Source organism: Dunckerocampus dactyliophorus, chromosome 3 (assembly GCF_027744805.1).
Source record: "Dunckerocampus dactyliophorus isolate RoL2022-P2 chromosome 3, RoL_Ddac_1.1, whole genome shotgun sequence".
Classification (NCBI taxonomy): domain Eukaryota; kingdom Metazoa; phylum Chordata; class Actinopteri; order Syngnathiformes; family Syngnathidae; genus Dunckerocampus; species Dunckerocampus dactyliophorus.
In genome coordinates this window covers 34,193,573-34,215,689 of record NC_072821.1, presented here as the reverse complement: position 1 = coordinate 34,215,689, position 22,117 = coordinate 34,193,573, and the positions used below count along the sequence as shown (strand labels likewise).

Below are 22,117 nucleotides of genomic sequence, written 5' to 3'. Positions count from 1 at the left end.
TTGAATTTTCAGTGGAAGAAAAACATAAAATTGGGCACTCCTGCCTTCTACTGGCAGGGCACTCCTGCCAGTAGAATGCAGAAAATACAGGATAACAGAGGCAGAAGGATGCTCCAAACTGCAGTTTCACAAGTCACTGACTGCCAACTACAAATTTGGAGGGTGTGACAAATAAAAATAAATGAATTGTTAAATTAAATTAAAATAAAAAAAACAAGAAAATGTTGCAATTTTATGAGAATAAACTCATATTACTGTCATTTTAGTACCATAAAGTTGAAATATTAAAGAATTTTTTTTTTAGTTAAAACATAATGACAAACAAAACCAAACAAAGTTGTCATTTTTGGAAAATTAGGTTGGGAATAAAGTCCAAATATTATGGGAATAAAGTCATACAAGAAGAAAGTAGAAATTGTTGGAAAATTTAAAAAACAACAAAATATTATGAGAATAAAGTCGTATTCTAACAAGAAAAAAATTTGATTTTACAAGAATAAACTTGAAATATGAAAAAAAAAATCATGTCATTTTAGTAGTATAAGGTTGAAATACAGGGTGTATAAAAAAAAAATAGACTCTCCAAAAAGTAGCCACTAAAGTTACAATTGAATATTTTCATGAAATTTCTTTATTTGCATTTGTTGGTATGGACATCATCCTAGGATCCATACCAAAATTGGATGCATGACTGAATACAGGTGCGATTTCCAACGGGCAAAAAAAAAAAAGGGTTAAAAATTTAAGGAAAAGTCTTAAACTGTGATGCAAAATGAAAATTTTTGTTCTTCTACGCTGCGATTTTTTCCGCAACTACATCAACGGTGACGATTATCTCGGAATGTTGAGTGAGCATGTCGTTCGTACTCTCAGAGGAATGCCGCGTTTTAGTCCTCAAGGAAATGGTCGGTCGGCACGTGCTCAGTGGGCCCGAGATGGTGCTCCACCACACCGGAGGAGAACTCTAACTGATCGGCTGACAGAGATTTTTAGTGACAATGTTATTGCTTTGACCCGCCCGGGGGAATGGCCCCCGAGGTCACCTGATTTGACTCCGCTGAACTTATTTCTGTGGGGCCATCTCAAATAAAAAAACACCATTGAACAGCGAATCAGAGATGAAGTTAACATCCTCCGGAGGGACAGGGGAATGATCAGGCGAGCAGTGCAGGACATGCGGAGGAGAGTGCAACTGTGCAGCCAAAGAAATGGAGGTCATGTTGAGGACTAAGTTGACAAAAAAACTAAAAATCCATTACCCCTTTGCAAATAGCGTGAAACAAAGGGTTAATCTGGGTATCGCAGTGCAGAAGAACAAAAATTCTCATTTTGCATCACAGTTTAAGACTTTTCCTTAAATTTTAAGCCTTTAATTTTTTGGAGGAATTTTTTTCTTTTTGCCCACCAGAAAATGGGCCTGTGTTCAGTCATGCATGCAATTATGCGATAAATTTTGGTATGGAGATTTCAGGAAAATATTCAATTGAAACTTTAGTGGCTACTTTTTGGAGTCTACTTTTTTTTGATACCCCCTGCATTGAAGAAAAAATAGCTTTTTTTAAAGTTGCAATATAACAAGAGGGCCGCACGGTAGCCTAGTGGCTAGCATATTAGCCACACAGCCAGGAGATCGGGAAGATTTGGCTTCTAATCTCCATTGGGCATCTCTGTGTGGAGTTTGCATGTTCTCCCCGTGAGTGCGTGCGTGGGTTTTCTGCGGGTTTCCTCCCACATTCCAACATGCATTCCACATGCATGTTAGGTTAATTGGCGACTCTAAATTGTCCATAAGTATGAATGTTAGTGTGAATGGTTGTTTGTCTATATGTGCCCTGCGATTGGCTGGCAACCAGTCCAGGGTGTACCCCGCCTCTCGCCCAAAGTCAGCTGGGATAGGCTCCAGCATACCTGTGACCAGAGTGAGGATAAGCGGCATAGAAAATGGATGGATGAATATAACAAGAAAAAAACCCAAAACAAAACAAAATTGTCAAAAGTTGCCATTTTTGGAAAATGGGGGAAAGGGGGGTACTTCTAACATTATGGGAATAAAGTGATAATATTACAAAAAGAAGAAAATTTATGAAGATTATTAAGACAAAAGTTGAAATATTTGGAAATGTAAAAAAATGGGCTTTTTCTCCTATACAGTATAACAAAGCAGAGATGCAGTTTTATCCTGAAATATATACAGTATAACTTCTTATCATATCTACATGTGCTGCTTTGCAAAACATCAAAGTGGCAGAGTTCCACCCTTTCATTTTTCACTACGTGGTCTCAAGCAAATGCAGTTTCACACGTCGCTGACTGCAAACTACAAATTTGCAACATGTGACTGCATCGCGTCTAGATGAGCCCAAAATGTTGTGTCATCCCGAGGAGTCACGTTCACAAACCCCACCCTCCCTGAGCATTTCAGTGCATTTCGAAGGACACCAGCCCTGAAATGAGATCTCACTGCCGACAAGAGTATGACACTAATTGAAGATGACAAAAATAAGAACAGCAGTCTTTTAAAGCGCTGACATTGAACAGGGTGGATTAGGCAGCCTATATTAATAACAGGTGACGGGCTGGGGCGGCTTGGCCCCCTCCAAACAAATAGGGGCATCAAAATATACACATGGGATGAGCATGTTCACTTTTCATTTAATTTTATATTACAAAATAATGAATACATACCTTCACTTGCAGTGACCTTTGGGATATTTAAGAAAATTAAATAAAAAAGCAATGCAAAGCAACATTAACATCTTAAAAGCCTACTTCACTGTAACATCTAACGGTGACACACACACAACTTAATAGGAAAACTAACAACAGCTGTGTACACCAACTGAGAAGACACTTGTAACAAAGTGAAGTCACATGCACGGAAACAATCCAGTAGCTCAGAAACAATGTTGTGTTCAGCATATCATCTAAATATTAGATTCCTGTTCATATGCGGCCGACTATACAGTAGATTAGAGTAGCTTTTTTTCCTGCTGTGCCTACAATACAGTCAATATGGAATCATAAATGACATTGGTGGCGCAGAACACGTATGTATATTTGTACATGTGCACTCATTCCACAACAGATGGAACTCAGTGAGGATCATTTATCAGTCAACATCGAGTGTCACTCCGTTTGTTAATATTCCTCGACAGTTTCCAAACAAACAGGCATTAAAAATACTGGAACACCTCAGTACAAAAGATACCTTGGTATGACTGACAGGGGCGGGTCTGCGGGGACCGTAACAAGGTCAAGACACGGACCGCATGTTAGTCAAAGGCTGCCGATGTTGGGGAAGCTCTTGAGTTTCTCCGGGAAGTCATCTTTGTAGAGAACTGGGTCGGCCCGGTGCTCCACCACCTTCAGAGGCATGGTACCAAAAACGGAGGCAAACTTGTTGATGCACTCAGATCTACGGAGGAAAAAAAAACAAAAAAACAACCGTTAAAAGTACGGTGAATTTGAGATACAGTGAGAACGCCGTAAGCTAGATAATTATAACAATAACTAAAAACTGTGGTCAGCTATCAAATTAAACATCATCTGGATGGATGACAAGTCTTCACCTCGCACCTTTTTCATCCAAAATGGATGGAGACACAAATGGATGGTTTGTTTCCAGCATTAGTTATGCTGAAATTATGAATGGCTTTGCATGAAATTTGATGTTTCATTCATGGCCCTGCAGATTCGCTGATTTTTGGTCAATTTTTTTTTTTATTATTGTTTTCTCCAACTATATGGTGATTTTTTTCTACAGAGAACATGTTTCATAAACCAGCAACAAATTGTAAATATGTGACAATACAGGTAAAATGTACAACATACATGGACCACTGTTGGAAACCCCACAATTTTTACATGGTTATGTCTTATGGCTGTCAAATCACATTAAATCACATTAATCACAGTTTTTAAATGAATTAATCATGATTAACCACCAATAGCAACTATGTTTAAAATATGTACATTTTTACTGCATTTAATGAACAGAAAGGCAAATGACAGGACAGGACTATATATATATATTTGTATGTATTAACAGCTCCAGATGAACTGAATAAAGTCTGAAAATCTATTTATCTACCACTAGTCTCTTTAATAGTAGCAGCACATTTGAATCACACTTTAAACTGTTTTATCAGCAATGAGGTGTTGCGTTCAAAGACATCACATAATTTAAGGTAAATGTACTTGTTTTCAGTGTATTTTCCAGCATACTTAAATGTAGCAACTTGTACATCCAAATTAAGAGTTACGAAGTGAGTGATAACAATATCCACTTCATATTTTTCTTTATCATCCTGTTTATTTACACACACACACACACACACACACGCGCATTATAAAACCGTTTTTGTGATGTTTGGAGTGTCCCTGAATGCATCTCGCGTTCTTGAAATGAGAATGAAAGGACTAGAGACGTGTGTGAGTTGGAGATACATACTGTACAGTATATGGTGTTGGAATTATACTGCTGTTGATGTGTTCAGGTCAGAAGGAAGTTATAAAAGAGCGCCAGGCTCTGCGTGACTGTGTGGGGACGTTCCACTGCGATTCAGTCTGCCGCCATAACAGAGAGGCGTGCTTGCTCTGGTGCGGATGCACCGTGACTCCAATTCCATCTGTTCGTGGATCATCTTACATTATCAGTCATTGGTGAGTAGCTACACATTTGATACTTTGAATGTGTTTAATAAATGCATTGTATTGCGTGAACAACGGCAACTGAAGAGAAAAGGGGAGGTTTCTAGAGCTGGATCTAATTTAATAGTCACTTTTATTGCACTGCGATTGGCTGGCGACCAGTCCAGGGTGTACCCCGCCTGTCGCCCAAAGTCAGCTGGTATAGGCTCCAGTATACCCCTGTGACCCTAATGAGGAGAAGCGGCATAGAAAATGGATGGATGGACTTTTATTGCAAATGTTGGTCTGAAATCGGATGGCAATGTTAACGCTAAGCTAGCAGGAGGGTTTCGAGGGGAAGTAGCGAGCCGTGTGTTGAAAAAATATTTTATGGGCATCTCAGTTGCGACTGCAGCACAAATGATTCACTCTTGATGATCATCTTGCCAAATGATTAGCTGCACTTTGGTTAATTTTGGTAAGGCGGACCTACTGTAGCTCATAAAGTGGACAGAATTAACTGAAATAAAATAGTTCAGCTGTGTTAAGACCCTAGTGTTACGGCCGGCTGTAATCAAGAAGGGAGAAACAATTAAAGCCGCAACAATGAATGAATGAATCAATGATTAATTGATCATCCAGTTAATCAACAACTATTTTGGTATTCAATCGTTTGTTGATTTAAAAAGGTAAATGTCCACTGATTTCAGCCTCTCAAATGGGAGTACTTTTAAATTTCCTTAGTCATCCATGAAAACAGAGTTGTTATCTTTGCGTTTTACGCAAAACAAAGTACACACATCAGCTTTGACTTTGGAAAAGAGCGATGGACATTTTTTGCCTCTGCACACGTTCCATTTTATTGTGTGGCTTAATATGAAATGACTGAGATTACTTATTATCTTGTTTCCACGTGCCACCACTAGGGGTACAGTTTTTTTTGGGAATGACTGGTTTAGGGTCTAACTGATTACTCGAGTCATCAAAACAACAAGCTTCAAATTACAATTACAACAAAGATTTATTAACAAAAATAACAATGGTGTGCGAAAGTTTCAGTCAGTTGCGCATGCTAGCGTGTAAGAGCTGTGAATAATAAAGTGCATGTTGTGCAATACAGAAATAACGATTTAATAACAGCGCCAAGTGGAGAGGGTGAGGCCCGAAATGTTGTGATGACATGTGCATGCTCCCCATCCTTATTGTCCACCCCTATAAAAACTACTGGACCCCAGTCAATTATTTTTTATGGATGCTTCTCATAAAGAATAGCTGCCGCTAAAAAGGCACGGCATCACACTGAAGTGCTGTTTGTAATGTTTTGACCCACTCAATGATGTATAACTGTGGTAGCCTAAATATTAGAAACAGCTCTCAGTGCTAAAAAAGAAAAATTTGGCTCAGCTTGCACATTTACTTGTGACATAAAAAGAATGGGCGACAATGGATTCTTTTTAACCTACGGCACGTTTTTAACATCGTTTTCCTCCATTTGTGCATATATTTGTGAAAAATGTTCAAAAACTATGTTTGAATAATAAAATAAAAGCAATATCCGCGGCATACTGCAAAGGAGGGAAGGACTTTTAGTCCTATGCTGAAGATGTGAAGGTAAGTGACAGTTCCTGTCCTGTTGCCCCTTTTGTTGACATAACCACATATCTGCTTTTGCAAAAACACACGAACGATGAATTTGACAATACTACAACACGCGTCGACACAGGCGGGCCAATTATTCATAGAAATGACTCCTTTGGGTCTCAAATTTTATGTCGACAAAAGTGGTTGACCATGTACAGGTATAGTACAGGCCAAATGTACAACCCCATGGTCCCAACCCTATTTATGAGGCAAGAAATTCCACTAAGGAACCCTGGATGGCGGCATGTCATTTAAGATATAAATACGACCTGTGCTGGTGTGTATTGCTTTAAATGTGTTCCGGTGCTAGGGGAGCTGAGTGGGGCCAGACAGGAAGTGATGTCGGGGGTTCAGAATTGAGTTTTACCTTGGCGTGGGTTACGGCTGCAACACTGGCTCGTGTTAGGCATAATTGTGTGAAATAATTCAAACCTGCAATAAAAGCCTGTTGTTCAGACAATCAAGTCTGGTGTTTTTGTGTCTCACCGCACATTACAGTAACATTACTGACACCGAGTGAGCAGTGTAGAACACTACATATCATCACAACGTCTTCAAATGCGTCTCCTGAATGCCTTATGTTTGTTTTTCAGTTCATTTAAACATTTTAATGCTTGAACATGCTTCACTTAGGCAACAAAATTTGCTTAAATATGAATATTTTTTACTAATAATAGGATGTATTCAATCACAAAACAGCATGATTTATTAATTAGTCGTCCCTCGCTACATCATCGTCCTCCCTCACTACACCATAATTAATAAAAAAATAAATAAAAATTAATAAATGATCACTGTTTGATGGTGGAATAAAGCCTATTATTAGTAGAAAAAAATATTCATATTTAAGCACATTGTACTTATTCCTGGCCTAAATTAAGCATTTTCATGCATACAAATGGCTAAAATTAAGTAAAATACAAATACAGGGCAAAAAAAGGATTCTAATGGTGAATGTAGTAGTCTACATTGGTCACTAGGTGTCAGTAATTGTTCGGTGAGACCATAGACATAGATGCCGCACCGAGCACTGAGCAGCAGTGGACAAATCCACTCGATGCGGTGTCTACTGTACTGTACTGTACTGTACTCTATGTCTGTGGGTGAGACAAGCAGCGGATGCGATTGCCAGAACAGGCATTTATTGCAGGTTTAAATTATCTCACAACAGACAATAACATAATAATAACATGGGTTACTTTTGGGGCGATAACCCATGACAAGCTAAAACTCGACTCTGAACCTTTGACATCACTTCTTGCCCTCCACACATCTGTCCGCCCGCCACTGAGGTCCCCGAGGGAACACGTTTACTGTGACACACACAAAAGCAGGAGCTTTATTTACATCTTAAATGGCTTATTTACTTTTATTATGTCTACTACATTGGGTAATATGAGTGTAAAGCCATTCACAGTCATCATGACAATACATTGATGAGACAATAGCCACCGCAGGAAGTACGCTGTCCAGAATAATAACAAAGAACTGTTAACATGTGAGTCTATGTTATCTTATTTATGTCTAATATGTCTTATTTTTTCTGATTATATCAGCTATATTGGGTAATAGGAGTGCAAAGGTGACTATGGGGTGTTCATGCTTTAGACGGCTCCAATAATGTTAAAAACCGTAAACAGGTTTTCTATGCCATAACTATGAAAATATTCCATTTATTAAAACTGAATCCAACTTCCTACTGGAAATTCACTCATCGCTGTCCAATTAACCAATTAACCGCGATAAACGAGGGATGACTATAATATATTTTTGAAAAACCATGATGCGGTGAAGCCGTGAAATTCGAAGGTGCGGCGAGGGATTACTGTATAAATAAATAAATACCTCTCTGAGAGTGTGATGTGGTGTGGTGATTAAAATGAGATCAAAAGTCTAACAAATGAAAAACAACTGTGTTGACTTCCCCTCCAACAATTACTTTACCTCTCCACCATGTGTGTCTGATCCAGGGACAGCCCGTCGATGGCAGTGCACTCAGGGCACTTGAACTTCTTCCGGGGGGTCACCTAGAAAAAGTCACACCCACAAATGTCAGTTCAGCGAGCCCAGTTAATGATCGTTCACGTCTGATGAAATAATCCTGTCACTTCCAATGGGGAACGTATTGCAGTGGGGAGAATGCTGACTGAGCAGAGTGATGATCTTACGGCTCTCCTCTGTCCATGTGTACGTGCTTAAGAGAGAAGACAGTGAAAGATGGGTTTCTGAAGGAACCTGTGTGAGATACGGTGAGACAAGCGTAGGGGGATGCTGAAGATTGTGATTTGGTGGCTGTGTGTGTGTGTGTGCTTAGGAAAACACATTGCAAGGGGGAGTCTCACCCCTGATAAGGGAGGTTAGGGCAGGATTTGAGTTTGGGCCCCGACACCTGAGTGAGGGGAGGGGGTGAAGCAGTGAAGTGGCAACTGATTAGATCCAGAATGTTGGTCCGCTCTGTCTGTCTTCACCTCCATCCCTCCCCCTCTTTCTGTGAGGTTACAGCCCCCAGACCAGCCGATAAGATGAATATACCTTTATGGGGGCTTTGCCGGTCACGTTAGCCACCAGGAAGTTCATGGCAATATCTTCACAGTTCATGTGTGCGTCCACCCAGTTCTTGATGTCTCCCGGCATCTTGTACGTGTACAAGTAGTTGAAGTACTGCAACAAAAAGAGCTCCATGAAGACGCTGATGAACTGCAGGCTCATTAAGAACAATAAAGCAGTCATTGGATGACCCGGCAAGTAGGTAGGTGGGGAAGAATTTGCTTAGAACCCAAGTGAGTGTGTGAGCTTTTAAGAGCATGGCTGATAACCTCGGCCAGCCTGCAACATTCTACTCCTCCATCGATGCAATCTTCCCTTCTATCTTTTATAGTCCACACACACACACACACACACACACAGGCGCGCGCGCACACGCACACACACACACACACACACACACACAGTGGACTGGAGGAAACAGTTGCCCCACTCTGCAACATTTCAATGTCATTTGATCCTCAGTTACAATGGAAAAAACCTACTCAAAATTATTTACTAGGGCTGTCCCGATCTGATATTGATTTCTGGCTGATAGCGGAAAAAAAAACAATAATAAAAAAAAAAACAATATGGGATTACAGTCGGCCCTCATTTATCCCAGTTAATTGGTTCCAGATCCGACCGTGATAAACAAATTTCCGCAAAATGAATATTTTCGTAGTTATAGCATCGAAAACCTGTTTACAATCATCTAAATACGTTTTTCACCATTATTAGAGCCCTCTAGACATGAAATAACACCCCTATCGTCACCTTTACATTTGTATTACCGAATATAGTAGATATAAACAGAGAAAATAAGACATATGAGACATTGATAAGATAATTTACAGCGTACTGTGAGGTCTTGATCACCCGCTGGAGTGCCTTCCTATCGCGTGTTGTACCGTTACCGTACCAAACAGTGATGGAGGCGGTAAGGACACTTTCGATAGTGCATCTGTAGAAGCAACTCAGGATTGTGGTGGACATGCCAAATTTCCTCAGTCTTCTCAGGAAGTACAGTCTCCTTTGGGACTTCTTGATAATTTGTTGGGTGTTGTGAGACCAGGTGAGGTCCTCGCTGATGTGTGTGCCAAGGAACTTGAAGGTTTTCACCCTCTCCACCTCAGTCTCATCAATAAACAGGGGTCTATTGATGCTGGTGTTGTTCTGGGAGGACACGCAATCATAGGTGAAGAGCGTGTAGAGGAGCGGACTCAGCACACACCCCTGTGGGGTCCCAGTGCTCACAATTCTTGAGCTGGATGTGCGATTGTGGACTCTGACTGACTGGGGCCTTTAAATGGCTTTACACTAATATTACTCAATATAGTAGACATAATAGGAGTTAATAAGTCATTTAAAATGTAAATAAAACTTCTGTTCGTATGTGTCACAGTAAATGTGTTCCCTAGGGGGGCTTTAGAGGCGGGCTGACGGATGTGTGGAAAACAGGACATGACGTCGGAGGTTCAGAGTTGAGTTTTAGCTTGTCATGGGTTATGACCCCAACAGTAGCCGATGTTATTATTATGATGATTATGTTATTATTATAGTGCCTGTTGTGGGATCATTTAAACCTGCAATAATAATAATAATGCCTGTTCTGGTGATCACGTCTGCTGCTTGTCTCACCGAACAATTACTGATAACTCGTGACCAATGTAAAATACTAACCATGACATAGCGATCATTTATTAATTAATACATTTTTCAAACTGCGATAAAGTGAGGGTGTAATGTTCAAACCGCAATGTCGTGAGGGACGACTGTAAATTGGCCTGCATCTAAAATCTCTGATATCGGCACTCAGATAGAAAGAAAGACATTGCAGCTGAGTGTAAAACTTGTCGTGCGCAAGTTTCCCGTGGTGGCACAGCACCAAGTTTCGTGTGACCAACCTCATCCGCGCATGCGAAGCGGCATTACAAGGGAAACTCCCACGGGACGGTCAAAAAAATCATCAATTAGTAATGTCGGGTTTAAACGCTTCATCGAGAAACCTCAAACATTGCTACATTATGCTGAGCTGCCACTACATTGTGGATAAAACTATACTTCATGTGCATAAAGAAGTAAATGGGCAAGTTTTTCCTCAAACCTACTGTTGTTAAATAAGTGAATAAGTAATATCACTTGATCAAGCCTTTTCTAACATTCCACGCTACAAAATAAATAATAAAAGTAGTGCCTCAGTTAATGTCCACCCCGGTTAGCATTCAAAATTTTTGCAAAAATTTGCATTTGTCACGCGGTTTGTTTATGCAACCATCTTGGATCACGCAGCCAAGACGAAAATTCGCACTACTTGCACGGGATCGTGCAATGCATTGTGGGCTGCGGGCACCATTTTTGGAGCTGTTGGCTGCTCCCAGAGAGAGATACACAACGTAACAAACACATACGCCGCACAAAAGAGAAAGGCGATGGGCCGTACCGAGACAAGGGTGCAAGACCTCCGAATTTCACGGCTTAAAGAGAAGATCGTCGTCATTTCAGAGGTATGTAAACAACAGACGGCCGCGCTGTGTACCACTTCCGTGTGGTGCTGATTGTTTGTTTTTGACTAACATATGTTGGTATCTGCTGGACAAATGTGCTTGCAACAAAATCTATTTTAAGCCTGGAATCCATTCTGCATTTAGCATTCTAGGTGGTGCATTTTCACAAATCATAACATCTGTAGCTCTCCCTCCTCTTACATGGGTGGACTCAGGTTGGAATTTGAAGGGATAGTTCAGATTTTTTGACATGAAGTTGTATGACAACCCCATCATCATTGTAGTCCATTAACAGAGACTTACCCCCCTTGGTCTCCTAAATCCAGTTCTGGTCAGATTTCTGTGATGAAGATCACAGTTCAGCTTCATTGCTGGGGACGATTAAGTAAAGAGTTTGGCTTTTCAAAACAATATGCATTCATAAGATGAATACATTTGCATCACAAAAATGCCTTCTCTAAAAAAAACAAAATCAGACCTCACAAAACGCTCTGCGTTTATTTTTCTCCCGTTGTATTCCTGCGCACTGTCGCCTGTGCATTCTTGTGTATGTGACGATGATGCTCGCATCTACTTCCACTACGGAGCGCCGCGGCCATCTTGTTTACGTATGTGTTCCACAGCGGAAGAAGACGCGAGTGTCTTCGTCACATACACATGCACGCACAGGCGACAGTGCGCAAGGATACGGCGGGAGACCAATATAAGGCTGAGCATTTGGTGAGGTTTGATTCTTTTGAGAAGGCATTTCTGTGAAACAAATGTAATAATCTTTTCAACGCATATTGTTTTGAGAAGCCAAACTCGTTAATTAATTGTTCCCAGCAACTAAGTTGAACTACATTCTTCATCACAGAAATCTGACCAGAACTGGACTTAGAAGACCAAGTGGGGGTAAGTCGCTGTTATTGGACTAGAATGCTGATGGGGATGTCATACAACTTCATGTCAAAAAAGTCTGAAAACTATCCCTTTAACTTTAACAATATTATTTTATGTATTTTACATGCGTCAAATTTGACAGCAGCACTATGTTTTTTGGGGAGAACAAATTTCTGTTGGTTGCTGTCCTTTTATTTGTCCAAGAGTGTCCACTACAGGTAAAATGATGTTAAATGTTCATTTTTCCATTTCACCTCATGGCATTGTTTTTTGAATGTAAAACTGTGCACGTTAAAAAGCCTTTAACAGGCCTCTGTGCATAGATTTTTTGTGGCCTTTTTTTGTGGATTGCCCTCCAAGCATAATGCCCGCTCATCTCCCTCCCTCTCTGCAAAACTACGTAAAAGTGATGTTAAATGCTCAGTTGTCCATTCATTTGTCATTATTATTTTTGCATTATTTTCTGCATGGACTGTAAAACTGTAATTATTGTCTCTAAAATGTGTTTTGTGTTAAAATGTTTGGGTGTCTGAAACGGATTAATTGGATTTACATTACTTTCTATGGGAAAACTTGCCTTGATTAGAGTCCGTTTTGGTTTGAGTCTAATCTTCTGGAAAAAATTTATGATGTTAATCAAGGCACCAGTGTATGTATGATTTGTGATGATATCGGATCAATATCGGTATCGGACGATATTCAAGGTTGCAATATTGGTATCATATCAGAAGTGAAGTCGTATCAGAGTACATGTGCATCAATGGTAACATCATAGTAAGAAATATAAGTTTAGCATCCAGAAGCAAGCCTGTGGTGTGTGTGTATGTGTGAGTCACCTTATGATAAAAAGCAGCGCCAGTGAGAACCATGGACACCTCGTTGGTCCACTCTGACTCGTACTTCCACTTCCCCATTTCGTGGTCCCAGAGGTGCAGTCGGCCTGGGTAACCCACAAGCCTGTCGGGGAACTCCCTCCATACCTGCAGGGGGGTAGGCGAAATAGAACACACTATACATTAGCATATAAATAGTGATTCAGTGACATTTCCTGGTGCCATGTGAAAAAAATACCCCCTTAACCATTGTCACTAGCTATATGAAGTGCCAAAACAAGTTATTCGTAGAAATGCACAATATCTTTTTTTATCAAACCGATACCAATACCTTCTTGCTTCTTAAGACCGATATGTTACCAATAACTTTTTTCTATCTACTTTTTTCAAATTTAGGTTTAACTGTAGTTTGTCCACACCTGGAGGTAGAGGGAGCCACCTGCTGTGGCCCTGCAAGGTGCTTTATATTTGGACACATGCTCCGAGCCGCCAGTGTGATGCCACAGTGGTCTCTGGCAAACCTTTTGCACTTTTCAAACGTCTGCTTTGAAAGCGCTGGCGTTTCAGGTGGCTGATAAAGCTTTTTCTTGTGTGCTCTATGGATTTTTTTCCCCCCTCATCGCAGAGCATTTGGTACAACGAGCACATGAAATGTCAACAGGCCCTTAACGTCACAGGCAGGAGAATAAAGGAGTGCTTGATTTGCTCATTCCCACGGTACGAATAATCTCGCCTCATTGGAGCATTTTTTTTTTTTAATTATCCGTTTTCTGAGCTATTTTTAATAATGTTATCAGATTTATCGGTATGTCATAATTCCCTTATATCGGCCCAATAATTATCAGTCCAATTAAGAGAAAAAAGTTGCAATCGAAGAAGAAGTTGTCATAATTGTACAAGAATAACGGTAATATTCTGAGGGAAAATTACATCTTTTTAGGAGCATAAAGTTTAGGACTTTATTCTCATAATATTTTTACTTTATTGTCATAATATTATAACTTTGTCCCAACCTAATTTTCCAAAAATGATTTTGTTTTGTTTGTTTCTCATAATATTACAACTTAATATAAAACTCAATATTAAATAATGTATTTTTTCTTTAATATTTCAAATCTATGCTACTAAGATATTATTTTCTCATAATATTTAGTTTATTCTCATAAAATTACAGCTGTTTTCCCCCCATTTCTGCTGTTGTTTTTTTTGTGTTCTCCAACTATTTCAACTTTCTTCTTGTATATTCTCTTCTCGTAATTCAGATTTAATTCCCATAATATTCGGACTTTATTCTTGTAACATTATAACTTTTTCCGAAATCTATTGTTCAAAAAATAGAAAAACTGTACTCACTTTTTTTTTCACAATATTACGACTTAAAAAATGTATATATCTTTTTTTCCCTCATACTATTAGAACGTTGTTCTCTTGCACTCCTAGTTATTAGTGACAGTGTTTGGCACTCTTCTGCCGGGATACCAACCACAATTGCATGGAATGCTACAGTACTGGTAGGGCGGAGCTAATAAATGTACACTGCAGTCTGTTCGATGATTGACAGTGAATCATTAGCTCTGGAATACAAGACACTGGATTACAGTGAACAAAGGATTTATGCAGTTTGAATTTCTGGATAACGTCAGCAGGCAGCACCATGTTGCATGTTACAAGTTACTCTTCTTTGATCGACGATTGAATCCAATATGATGAGTGTCATCCTTGTACAGTGTTTATGCTAGTTACATAATACTGTAGCTAATGTGGCCTGCATAAATGCTGACCAAGTCATTTTACTATTGCAGCACCCTACACTAAACTGCAGCTTTTGATGGAAATATAATAGTCCAAAGCAAATTATAGAAAAGTGGCTTTAAAATGAGCTAAAATATATTCCTGTGGAGTTTCTAATGCTGTGTAATTCTCCTTAAACTGGCTACCATTTTATTAAATAGCTCCTAAATGCATTCAGGTGAGGGCAGGGCCGATTTGCTGTTGCTAAAGCAGACAACATTCCTCACTCTTCAAACACAAGCAGCAGGCATGCGACTCTCTAATCTTCTGCAAAAGGCTGTGCTCATGAGGAAAAGATTCCAGGCCAAGTGGCAACACGGGGAAGCATTGGCGGGAACGTGCTCACCTCATAGCCAAACTGCAGTTCATCAGATGTCAACATGATGATGTCGTCATCGATTGCCAGCACGGCTTCCGTCTCAATCTCGTCGTAGGGGAAAAAACGGTTACTCAGCTTGTTCTCTTTGGTTCGCACAACTTTGAGAGGTACGCTGATCTTAGGCCAGAGGGATTCTATCAGGCAAGAGAAAAGAAATGCAATAATTTCATAACAATTGTGATGTGAGAATGAATTTCATGGTCTCTAAGCGGATTGGACCCCCAACGAACTTCAGGGGTGGGCGAGATGGGTAGGCACTGGGAAGCTTGCGGTGAACACAATACGACAGAAAAGAAACAGCCATTGAAGACTGTATTTTATACAGCAGACGGTGTCAAAGCCAGATAGATGACTCCATGGCTCACAGCTCAGCTGTATCTGCATGGGCTGCCATGCGGTGCTAACTGGAGAAGCATGTAGAGCACGTGTCCGAATACAGTGCACCTTGCTGGGCCACAGCAGGTGGCTCCCTCCACTCTATACTCTGGCTCTCCTAATAGTAGTGATGTGGTAGTAGTAATGTCATGATATTTGATTCGGACAAATCAACAGGTACAGTTGGTCAAATCCTAATTTGTTCCAGTCCTTCTTACCTCCGAGTGTGAGCAAACTACAGTTAAAAGCAACATTTTTTGAAAAAGTCAAAGGTCAAAGCTTGGTGCCAAAGTGTGGGGAAAAAATCTTCCCTTGTACTTGACTGAGACCTGAGTCTGACCTGTCAATGGCCCCTCGTTAATTCTAATGGGTCACGCTGCTCCAGCCAGGCGCCGCTGACGCCTCTGATGAAAAGGAAACGCTCGGCCATGACAGAGCACTTCAAAGTTTTCTCGCTACTTCATTATAAATAGTCAACTCCGACAGCAGAGGGGTTGATTTCTGGTCAACGTCACACGTTACCCCTGCCATCAGTGGGGTTAACAGTTGTTTACTATTTTAATTGCCACATTCAAGACAAGTCATTAGAGGTGCAAGGAATAATGTGCTTTCTGGGATGCTTGGTACCAATGAGAAAAGACTGCTTAGAGGTTCTTCAAATGACCAGTGAGTGTCCCCATGCAAGTCGATGTCTCCTCAGTGGGGAAGCAGCTTTGTCATTTCTTTGGGCCCCTGCTATTCCATAGCTTTTGTGGAGTCTCATATTACAAAATGTTATTACATGAGAACTTAAAATGTGTCTGTATTATGATTACTTTTGTGAATAAACGTGCAGTTAATTTTTCTTGTGGATCCGTCACGTACGACGAAATTTTAGGGCCACTTTGAAAATACTTTGAGATTTCGAGAAGTCGTAGATTGACGAGAATACAGTAGTAATATTACGTTTCAGATGGAGATAGATAGAGCATTGCTCTTCAGGAAGGAAGGAAACTTTCCTCTTGCTTCAGGCAAGCTTTTACTTATAACGTGGCAGCAAAACACAGTAGCATGTCTAGACAACCTTCTCACTTCCGCCTTCCTTGCCCCGCCGCCTCCACATGGCCAAGGCCAAAGGTCACATAAATCCTCCCCTTTTCATAGCTGTCTCAGGCAATACCTGCAAAATAAAGTTATGAGTTTTTTCTCGCAAATTTACAACTTCATTACAAGTTATTTCAAGGACCGCCAAGTTGGAAATCTCAATGCTTGATGAAAAAACATGATCAGTGAAGCATAAAGACACAAACATGTAACATGCTGTACAATTTTACCTGTATTATCTTTTATTTCTAAATGGACTTTTGGTAAATATGATGTGTTTTTTTAACGGAGAAAAAAATGTTTTATTAAAAAAACAAAATTTTTTATTAAAATAAATTGCAAAGTTTTTTCTCATAAATGTATAATAATAACGTCGTAAATTTCTTACAATAAAGTTGTAAATTTACGACTTTATTCTCGAAATCTCTGATTAATTAGGGTTGTCCGATATAGGCTTTTTGGCCAATAACCGATATTGTCCAACTCTCAATTTCCGATTCCGATATCAACCGATACCGATATGTGTATCATCACATATCTCCTGTCGTGACTGGAATGTGAAGGACTGGACTTGTTATCTTATCATGCATTTTCGCATTTTGTTACATTCTCGCTACCCTCCTCACCATTCGCGGTGTTTTGACTACCCGTCAAGAGCAAAGATAATACTCACCCTCAGGAGGACTCTTATTCTGGTTGTTCCACACCACTAGCAGCTTAGCCAAGCTAGGGACTTTGGAGATTTCCGTGATGACTCGAAAAAGACTCTCGACGCGATCGTAGGTCAGCACCACAGCTGTGAACCCCGGCGCTCTCGGTGGGATAAGCGGCAAAAAGAGGGGACTGTTCACACTGGACCACTTCTACACAAGACAGAGGGCAAAGATCACATGTGCAAGTCAGTTGTATGGACTTTTATTCACACTTTTTCAGCTTTCTGTATAGTCCAGCTAGTTTTGTATTTCTGTAAACACGTCTGCTTTCCCATGAGTTCGAGTAGCCCTTAAATGAGGGGTGTCCAAACTTTTTCCAGCGAGGGTCACAGTGAAAAATGAAAGGATGCAACTTTTCCACTTTGATATTTTGTAACCAACCAATTCTAAGAAATTATATATTTCAAGAAAAAGCTGCACTACTCAGGTCTGTGATATCGGTGAAATGCTACCAAAATGACATTATTTGTCCTCATATAATATTATATAAATTCATCCAAATGACAACTTTTTTTCTTGTTTGATTGAAACTTTTTTCTCTTAATATTATTTTGACTTTATTCTTGTAAAATGACGCAAATGGGGGGTAGGTCACAAATGGGCTCCAGGCCACAGTTTGGACACTGGTGCCTTAAATAATCGCTTCACATAACAGTGAAGTCCATCCATCCTCAGTAGTTTCCAGATTTTATTAAGACCTAGGCTGGCTCAGTCCATCACATAAACCTCACAGTGGCAAAATATCATGAAAAAAAAACAAAGCCAAAGTAGGGAGGAATTTGCAACACAGCGGACTGTCTCCTCTCAAATATCTCCAGTCCCTGTGATGTTTGAGTGACGGGGGGTGAAAAGCAGGAGGCAAGAGGGTTCAAGAAAAGGGAGGAAGTTGAAACCTGGGAACAAGTACAAGATAGCCAGGTAGTTATCGGCAACTGTCTTTCATCAATGTGAAATGCAGCTTGCATTGCATTGCTCCCCATGAGATTTGTCTGCGAACTATGACTATGAACTATGAACATCCTTCATTCAAGATAGTCCTAGAAATTCGCTCAGACCAGGGCCGTCCACAGTGTGGCACCGGGGCCATTTACAAAATACATTCTAAAAATACGATTAAACAAGAAAATTAAAAAAAAAAAAAAAAACACAACAGCAGGAAAAAAATGGGAAAAAACAGCAGTAAATTTACAAGAATAAAGACAAAATATTAAGAGAGTAAAGTCATAATATTAAGAGAAAAAAAAGCATAAAGACGCAATATTAAAGGAAAAAAAGTCATAATATGAGAAACAAACAAAAAGAATAAAGTTGCAATTTAGGAAAATTAAATTGGGTAAATATTGTAATGTTAATAAAGTCAAAATATTAAGAGGAGAAAGTTATACGAGAAGGGAAAACAAATGTACAAGGACACAGTTGAAATATTTGTAAAAAAAAAAAAAAAAAAAAAACAGCAAAAAAACAGTTCATGATAATAATACACTTTGTCACTGAAAAAAATGATTTTTTGAAAAAACATTTTTATATATTAATGCTTTTAAATATCAAATCTTTAAAATATATAAATAACGTCGCTGCATACCTACATGGGTCGTTTTAAAAAATGTGGCCCCTGCATGCTTTCATTTTTCAGTATGCGGCCCTCGGTGGAAAAAGACACCTTGGCACAGACAAACAACAACAACAAACTTCAATGATTTTCCCCGGCCTTGCTCCGTCAACTAACACACGAGATAAAAACATCAAAATGAAAAAGTCTAAAAAAGAAATGTGATGATGTGGCACCTTCCACAACACCGACACAAGACTGTCGCCAGAGAAAGCCACAGTCTTTTCTCCAACATCAGTCACCCATCCACCAATGAAAAAAAATAAAACACGTTACTGGCAAGTGGAAACTTCCCTGTGGTCATTCTCACATTGTCAAACAAACGGAGGGGGGGAATAATTAAAGCAACACGTATACGACACACGCTCATTACAAAAACCACTTAAGTCATTTGTCAAACCAAATAAATGAGATGAAAAGACAGCTGCTGCTTAACAACTTACGAATGATTCAATCCGTTTTTTTCTGTCCAATATAAAATCCTTGATTCTTAAAAAAACACTTTGCAGTGTGCCTTTGAAATGTACAAGTACAATCAAAAACAAATCAAAAACAGGTAAAACTTTCTACCTTTTTGGTTTGTGCCATAAGAAATGCGCGACATTGTCAAGTTTTTAAACCTTATTAATATCACAACATGACTTATTGACTTCCGGGTGTTTCCTGTTTCAGTGGTAGAATACTGTACTACTGCTGTACGGAGATGTAACGTCAAGCTACAAAAGGCAGTCCCATTACAATGGGAGTGTCCAAAGTGCGGTCCACGGCTGTTTCTTCAATGGCTCATGGAACTCAAAAAAATCATTTTAAAAAACAGCAAAACTCAGCAGTACTTTTAGAAGAATAAAGTCAAATTATAAAGGAAAAAACAACAACATGGTAATATTATGAGGAAAATAATATTTAAGAAAACAAATTTTAAGTCGTAATATTACGAGAAACAAAAACCACAAGCAAAAAAATCAGCTGTAAATTTATAAGCATAAAGTCAAAATATCAAGAGAAAAAAGGTCTAACAAGAAAAAGATGTAATTTTACAAGAATGATGTAATAATATTAAGAGGAAAAGAATAAAATGTAATTTTAGTAGCAGAAACTTGAAATATTAAAGAAAAAAAAAAAAAATATATATATATATATATATATATATATATATATATATTATTTTTTTTTTACAAGTCTTTTACAAAAGAGCAAAAACCAAAGTTGATATTAATTGGCTATTTCACTTGTATCACACAGCACAGATGCAATTTTTTTCTTGAAACATATCATTCCTGAGCATATTACAAAATACCAAACCTTTCATTTTTCATTGTGGCCTTCGCTGGAAAAGGTTTGGACACCCCTGCATTATACTGCGTTTTGTGAGCGAGGGCAAACCAGTAGCGTCAAATCTCATAAAAAACAAAACAAAAAAGATAGCACCAAATCTGTGGCAGCTCAACTTTAATGTAATGGAAACGCTGAGTGATAGCACGCAGTGCTTTTGGAATATATTACGGGCGCTGTTCCGCAAAGTTTGGATTGAAAAAAAACCAATTTTTTTGTAAAAATACAATGCCTGTAACACATTGTTTAAAAATGTAGTATGGAGGGGCATGTTAGTCTGTTTGCTACATAAGATATTTGGATTTTTAAGTGTTTACTCTTAGCTAATCTAAGAATGCTTGATTGATGAAACGTGTTAGTATTAGTACACAAAAATGTTTGACATCAGTAGGCTTTCAAAAAGACTTCAAATGAGGCCAGACAAGAAAAGCAGTGTGTGCACTGTTTACTCTTCAGATGGTTATCAATGGGGAATAAGTCTCTCTCTTAATTGACAGCCAAAACACACTTGTATACACAGAATAGACAAGTCTGAGAGGCCTAGACCTTAAAAGAAAAGTCTGTCTTTACTTTTAGCTGCCTGTCCTTCATGCAGAAAACCCAGTGCAACATCACCAGCAGTCCTGGAAAAATGTGCTTTCAATCACCAGCCTAAAGTTCGACATGAATTGAAGGTTTTTTTTTCCAGCTCAGGGGGGTTGTCCCACTGATTTATTTTGTGCTTTGTTTAAGTTTTTCTTACCATGCACTCACTGAATGGAAAGCTAAAACACCCCGCCCCATCTTGTCCAATGAATGACCAATGGTGTGTCTTTACCTCGACACAAGCAAGCTCTGGGTCTGAGGCTGAAATGAGACTAGGTGGGGATCACATGGCAAATAAAGCGGAAAGACAATTACTAATTCCACAAAAGTCAACGTACACCTGTCAGACTTGGTTCACAGCACAACTGATAGACCCATTTTCTCACATTCATGTGTCTTGAGCCCCCCCCCACACACACACACACACACACACACTGAAGACAAGGGAGACTGGGCTGATTAACAGATCCTAAGAGTTGGTTGCATGGCCAAGACTCTCACAAGCACATTCATGCTATCACTCACACACAGACTTAGACATGCACATAGGAGGACTCGTCATGCAGAAGCGCGGCCTGTTAGGTGTCGAGTCGTCCCTCGCCACATTGCGGTTCGAATTTCGTGCCTTCACTTGATCACGGTTTTTCAAAAATACATCAATTCGTAAATCATGCTGTTTCCTGGTTGAATACGGCCTATTACCCAAAAAATATGGATGTTTAAGCAAATGTTACGTATTTTTGGCCTGAATTAAGCATTTTCAAGCATAAAAATGGCTAAATGAACTAAAATACAAATATAAGGCATTAAAAGACACAACGCAGTGGCGCCCAAACTGCAGCCTGGGGGCCATCTGTGGCCCACGGCTGTTTTTTTATTGGCCCGTGGCACATTCTAAAATATAATCGAAATAAACAGCAAAAATCAAAGAAAATGAGCAATAATTTTACATGAATAAAGTCAAAACATTAAAAGAAAAAAGTTGTAATTTGACGACAACATCTTTATATTATGAGGAAAATAATATTTCTATAATAATAATATTTTATATTTACTTTTTTAATAAGAAACAAACAAAATGAAGTTGTAATTATTGGTAAATTTGGGTGGGGAAAAGTTATATGATGTGCACAAAGTCATACTGTATATGAGGGTGCCACTGGAGTGGCCATGGCCACCATTGGCCACCACCTAGCTCCGCCACTGCGTGAGAGCTACCCGCCCAACAGCAATCC

The 22,117-nt window shown here is 39.3% G+C and overlaps 1 protein-coding gene across 2 annotated transcripts in view; it reads right to left on the bottom strand.

The window, feature by feature from the left end:
• Nucleotides 1-2,632: 2,632 nt before the first annotated feature.
• The window catches only part of ext2 (exostosin glycosyltransferase 2), a 37,235-nt gene continuing 17,750 nt past the window's right edge, over nt 2,633-22,117 (bottom strand). For both annotated transcript variants that reach the window (XM_054770523.1, XM_054770525.1), the window contains exons 10-15: nt 17,317-17,506; nt 15,153-15,319; nt 13,019-13,162; nt 8,803-8,931; nt 8,215-8,297; nt 2,633-3,415 (exon numbers count right to left, since the gene is read on the bottom strand). In XM_054770523.1, coding sequence (XP_054626498.1) covers nt 3,277-3,415; nt 8,215-8,297; nt 8,803-8,931; nt 13,019-13,162; nt 15,153-15,319; nt 17,317-17,506 — 852 coding nt within the window. In that variant the 3' untranslated portion in view covers nt 2,633-3,276. The remainder of the gene's footprint in view (nt 3,416-8,214; nt 8,298-8,802; nt 8,932-13,018; nt 13,163-15,152; nt 15,320-17,316; nt 17,507-22,117) is intronic.